General features: G+C 37.8%; 1 protein-coding gene across 1 annotated transcript; it reads right to left on the bottom strand.

Annotated features, from left to right (window-relative positions):
- Positions 1-685: 685 nt before the first annotated feature.
- LOC130980823 (uncharacterized) lies at positions 686-2,019 on the bottom strand. Its single transcript, XM_057904462.1, has 3 exons — positions 1,961-2,019; positions 814-1,552; positions 686-712 (listed from the first exon to the last, which is right to left on the bottom strand). Exons 1-3 carry the CDS (start codon positions 2,017-2,019, stop codon positions 686-688), a joined length of 825 nt encoding a protein of 274 aa, XP_057760445.1.
- Between the last annotated feature and the right edge of the window lie 3,846 nt (positions 2,020-5,865).

The following is a 5,865-nucleotide window of genomic DNA, read 5'->3' as shown; positions in this document are numbered from 1 at the left end:
AAACATCACTTCACTCTTCCAGAATTCATATTTAGACAGTTTTGCATAGAGTTTCTTTTCCTTTAGTATCTGCAATATGGTCTTCAAGTGTTCTGCATTCTCTTCTTCAGTCTTGGAATAAATCAGTATGTCATCAATGAAGACAACAACAAATTTATCCAGAAATGGACGGAAAACTCTATTCATATAGTCCACAAACACTGCAGAAGCATTTGTCAACCCAAAAGACATTACAGTGTACTCGTAATGACCATAACGAGTTCTGAAAGCGGTCTTAGGGATACCCTCTCCCCTCACCATTATCTGGTGATAACCAGATCGCAAATCGATCTTGGAGTAAACCCCAGCTCCTTGTAAGTGATCTATGAGATCATCAATCCTCGACAACGGGTACTTATTCTTTATTGTAACCTTGTTCAGCTGCCTGTAGTCCACACAGAACCGCATACTCCCACTTTTCTTCTTTACCAGTAATACTGGCGCACCCCACGGGAAAACACTCGATCGGATAAAGTTCTTACCCAACAGATCCTCTAACTGAGACTTTAGCTCGGCCATTTCTAGTGGTGACATCCTATAAGGAGCACTCGAGATTGGTCCAGCCCCAGGCACCAACTCAATAGCAAACTCAACCTCTCGGTTAGGTGGAAATTCATCGATATCATCGGGAAACACTTCTGGAAACTCACACACAACCAAAATTTGTTTCAATCTTTGATCATCACCAGAAACACCCACAGTTAATAACAAGATACCCTGACATTCGATTCTCGAATAATTCACCTTTATAGAATTCAAATAATAACTATTTACCACAACCGGTCCTTCTATATCTTCCGGCATGAAGCACACTATTTTTGTAGAACAGTCGAGCAGGACATGGTTCTCAGATAACCAGTCCAGTTCCAAGATGAGATCAAGTCCAATCATCGGCAAGAAGATTAAATTATGGAAAAAATCATGTTGCTTGAACCTAAATGCATCTTGCGGGCATCCTAGCCTAATTATCATGGCTTCATAGGTGGCATTATGCACCTTTAGGTCATATCCTGAAACAACAATCTTCAAGCCTAACTCACTAGCTTTTTCAAATGCAATGAATGAATATGTTGCCCCCGAATCAAATAAAACATTTAAAGTTTGACCAGCCATTTCATAGTTACCTCGGATAAGTGTCTCGGATCCCTCAGCACCTATAGCTGAGGTGGTGAATACCCGACCAGTCTGATGTGCCTTCCCAGCACCTTGTTTCTGCTTCTCCACACAGTTTGCGGCCTTATGTCCCTCTTTACCACAAGAATAGCACAAACCCCATCTGGCCTTGCACGGGGCTCCCAGATGGTGACCTCCACACCTAGCACAAGCTTGCTCATTCTGAGGCTGCTTCCCAAACCTTTTCCCATGGGAGTTATTGTTGTTGGGCCTCCTGAAAGAGCCTCGCCTCTTGAAAGGTGAACCTCTAGGTGCAAAGTTCTTCCCTCGGTTATGTGGGATTGATCCCTTGTGGCTCCCTCTCTCAGCAGCTGCCTTCTTCACACACTCTTCAGCAACACTACTCTTATTCACCAACTTTGAGAAAGTCCTAATCTCCATTGGTCCCACTAAGCTAAAGATATCACTCCGGAGTCCTCCTTCATACTTAATGCATTTTTATTCCTCATAGTCTCTTGGAGTCCCTTGACACATACAAGAAAACCTGAACAACTCCTGAAACTTGTCAGTATACTCAGATACGGACATAGTGCCCTACTTCAGCTGCAGCAACTCAAGTTCCTTGGCCGTCCTGGCAGAAGTTGGAAAGTACTTCTTATAGAATCCCTCCCGAAAAACATCCCAGGTGATATAGTTATCACTCTGCTACAGGAGATGTCGAACTCCTTGCCACCGATGCGATGCTTCCCCAGTGAGCAAATAGGTAGTAAACTCCACATGCTGCCTTTCAGGTACCACCTGCGCTTACAGTGATCGCTCCATAGCCTGAAACCAGGTATCGGCTTTATTCGGACTAGTAGTTGCCATGACCTTAGGTGGATTAACCTTCAAAAAGTTTGCCAGTGTCATCGGGCCCTGACGATTGGATTTTTGGTGGTTTAGAATTTCACAAATGAATTCTCGTTGCAAGTATAGTTTCTAAACCAACAATAATCCTTTCATACAAAAGATTGTTTGTCACAAGTAACAAACCCCTAATTTTATAAACCGAAGTATTCAAACCTCGGGTCATTCTCCCTAGGAATTGTAATGAAGTGTCTTGTTATTGGTTGTGAGTTATTTTTGGGGTTTTGATAAGAAGCATGAAAGATAAATGGCAAGAAAGTAAACTAAGGCCTAAAAAGGTCTTGGCAAGGGTTGGTAGTCAAGGATCTCTATCCTAATCACTAACCACAATATGAGAATTGGCAAGGATTAATCCCATTAAATCATCCTCTAACTAGTAGTAAAGGAAAGTCAAATGAGCTATATCAATCCTAGTCCATAAGTCCTAACTCTCCACCAATTCAATTAGTGAGAACTAGAGTCAATGGCTCCCAATCATCAATCACTTGGACATTAGTAACTCAAGAGTTCCTAAGTTACCTTTCCAAGCCAAGAGTATAAAATTCTACTCTAAAATTCAACCAAGCATTTCATCAAACACTTGGAAGGCATAAAAGGAAAGCATAGTAAATTGCAAGAAAAGTAAATCTACACTACTCAATTACAAGGAATTAACAACAACAAATCAAAAGAAACACATTTATTAAGAAGTACCTTTTATTGAATTGAAAGAATGTAGAAGGAGCAATTCTAGATCTACAACAAAATCTAAGAACAACATAAAGGAAATTATAACAAAAGAATAGAAGAAGATTAAATGTAGCAACATAGAATTGAAATGTAGAAGTAGAAGAAAGCAAAGATTAAAACCTAGATCTAAGAACTAAACCTAATCCTAATCCTAATTCTAGAGAGAAGAGAGAGCTTCTCTCTCTAGAAACTACCTCTAAACTAATCCTAATGAGTGTGTATGAACTAATGAGTTGGAATCCCCCTTTTCTCTTCAATCCTTGGCTTTAAATAGCATCTTTGGCGCCAAAGTTGGTTGGGATTGGGCCCCACAACCCTTCAAAATTCGTTGGCCACGTTTTCATTAAAAAATCATAAACCAACATCGACGCGTACGCGCACAGCACGCGTACGCGTCCATGGAGTGATTCGCAGGTGCGCGCAAGCGCCAGGTGCGCGCGCGCGTCCATGAGCGATTTCATCTTCTTTGACTTTTCATGATTTCTCCACTTTGCATGCTTTCCCTCTTCACTCCTTTGATCCATTCCTAGCCTTTTCAATCTGAAATCACTAACAAACATATCAAGGCATCTAATGGAATCAAAGGGAGATTAAAACCATCAAATTAAGGGTTGAAAAGCACGTTTTCACATCTAAGCACAAATAAGGAGACAATCACAAAACCATGCTATTTCAATGGATAAATGAGGGTAAAAAGTGATAAAATCCCCTAAAATCAATACAAGACAAACCGTCAAATTGGGGTTTGTCAACCTCCCCACACTTAAACCAAGCATGTCCTCATGCTTAAACCAAGAATGAAGTAAAGGGTATGGCTTTTATTCAATGGAACTAACTAAATGCAATCTACTTACATGCAACTATCTAAATGAATGCAATTGCTTGGTCAAAATAAATCAATTCTCAAGAAGCATATATGAACAAGGGCTAAGGACTAACAAGTCTAATCCACAATTGATTTGAGTTATTAAATATTTTTACAAACTTGCATGAAGATTATGATCATTGGTGGAAACATGTAATTGAGCATCAAACCCTCACCGGTAGTGTTTGCACTCTATTCGCTCAAGTGTTTAGGGTTGATTCTCTCAATTCTCCTCTATTTCATGCTTCCTACGATTTGTTTTTCTTCTCACAATCAACAAATATTTCATGCATGCATACATATATCATGAGGTCTTTTCATAGGTTGTAATGGGGTTAAGGTCAAGGTAGGATGCATATTTGGTTAAGTGAGTTTGACGTTTGGATCTTTGATAAGCTTAAACTTCCCACCTAACCTATGACATCCTATACAATTAAATTCCAACCTAACTACCCATTTTTCACTCTTTCACATACTCATGTATTCCTTTTTAATTTCACAACACCTATGCATTGATTTTATTGGACTATACTTTGATTTGGGGCATTTTGTCCCCTTTTTATTCCTTTCTTTTTTTTTTCTTTTTCTTTCTTTTTCTATATATTATTTTCTCCTTTTCTTTTCTTTATTTCTTTTTTTTTCTTTCTTTCTTTCATATACAAGAACGTCAATGCATAAGGTCTATACATTTAATCAATACATGAGCATGTACCCAATTCCCAATATTTACAACAAAAATGCAAAACTACCATTTTATTCACCCAATGTCCCAAGGTTCCCACACTTGAATGATACTCACACACTCTAGCCTAAGCTAATCAAAGATCCAAATAAGGACATTTATTGTTTTTCGCTTTAAGGCTTGTAATGTGCTAAAATTAAGAACAAGTGGGTTAAGCGTTGGCTCAAATTGGCTAACAAAGGAATATAAAAGGTTGGCTATTTGGATAAGTGAGTTGAATGAAATGATGGCCTCAATCATATAAATGCATGAATACACAAAATAATGGACATAAAGAATCAAACAAATCAAAGATTACAATCATAGAAAGAGAATAATGCACACAAGAAGGAAAAATAAGTGGTTATAAGATGTAACCACACCATTAGGCTCAAATCTCACAAGCTTGTGTTCTTAGCTCAAAACATGATCCACAATATATATATGTGATTCAAGCAAGTTTAATGAAAAATTTTCACTCAAATCAATTAAGGTGCCCTATAGATAGAAATCTTGAAAAATTTCATTATTTTGACTAAGCTTATTGTGTATACATATACAAAAATTAAGAGAATGCAATGCAAGTAAAAATCCTAAAATCCTAGAATGAAATGCAAAAGTGTTGGAGTTAGAAACTTGTCACCCAAAATCACCGAACGGTCGGACGACCTCCCCACACTTAAAAGTTTGCACCGTCCTCGGTGCACTCAAAGATGAGCAAGGGGGTACGACGACTCTCCGGATTGCTACGTGTTCTTAGTCTTGCTTCCGTTATTGCTTGTGGTGCATTCATCATGAAAAACAAAAATATAACACCATAAGATAGGGTAATACAAAAGCAAGGAAGCATAATTGTTGGAATGAGGTAAATCACTAGAATTGAGTGAGTGAATTAGTGTGACATTAATGACAAATAAGTGTGTGAATTCTAAATTGCGCGGTTTAGAACACACATTAGCATAAAAGTTATGTCACAAAAGAAGCATGCATTTTACTCACTCTACTATGCTTGAGATGCTTTAAGTGAACTTGTAAGGTAAAACAAGCATTAAAGAAGCATGAAAGCGTTCAAGCCAAACACATATGGATGCATATAATCATAAAATACAATGCATTAAGGTAAATGCACAACATCATCCATCAAGAAGTTGCCTAATCACAAAATAAGGCTCAAATCACATGGTGGCCAAATCATGTAATTCAAGAAGAGTTACAAGGTCGAAGGCAATTCTCATCACTTGGTATTTTTCAAAAGATAAGCATGAAAAACTCAAGACCAAGTAGCAAAATATAACCTCAATCATAGGATCCAACAAAGATTATCTAAAAACATTAATGCTAAATTAGCATTTAGGCAATGAAGGGGAAGCAATGCATAGTAAACAGAGTCAATAATCCAACACTTATGATGAAAAGAGAGAAAATAAAATGAAAACTAAACTAAAACTTAACCAATTAACTAGCCAACTAACTAATTAACTAACTAAAATAA

Source organism: Arachis stenosperma, chromosome 5, assembly GCF_014773155.1.
Source record: "Arachis stenosperma cultivar V10309 chromosome 5, arast.V10309.gnm1.PFL2, whole genome shotgun sequence".
Lineage (NCBI taxonomy): Eukaryota > Viridiplantae > Streptophyta > Magnoliopsida > Fabales > Fabaceae > Arachis > Arachis stenosperma.
This window is presented reverse-complemented; position numbering and strand designations above follow the sequence as displayed.

Bases quoted from the DNA above. Each gene is read 5' to 3' on its own strand.
- LOC130980823 (XM_057904462.1), bottom strand. From the start codon at position 2,019: ATGGCAACTACTAGTCCGAATAAAGCCGATACCTGGTTTCAGGCTATG. The intron at 1,553-1,960 runs GTAAGCGCAGGT...GAATAAGAGTAG, and splicing joins CAGGCTATGGAGCGATCACT to TGTTGCTGAAGAGTGTGTGA. The intron at 713-813 runs GTAAATAGTTAT...TGATGATCAAAG, and splicing joins ATATAGAAGGACCGGTTGTG to ATTGAAACAAATTTTGGTTG.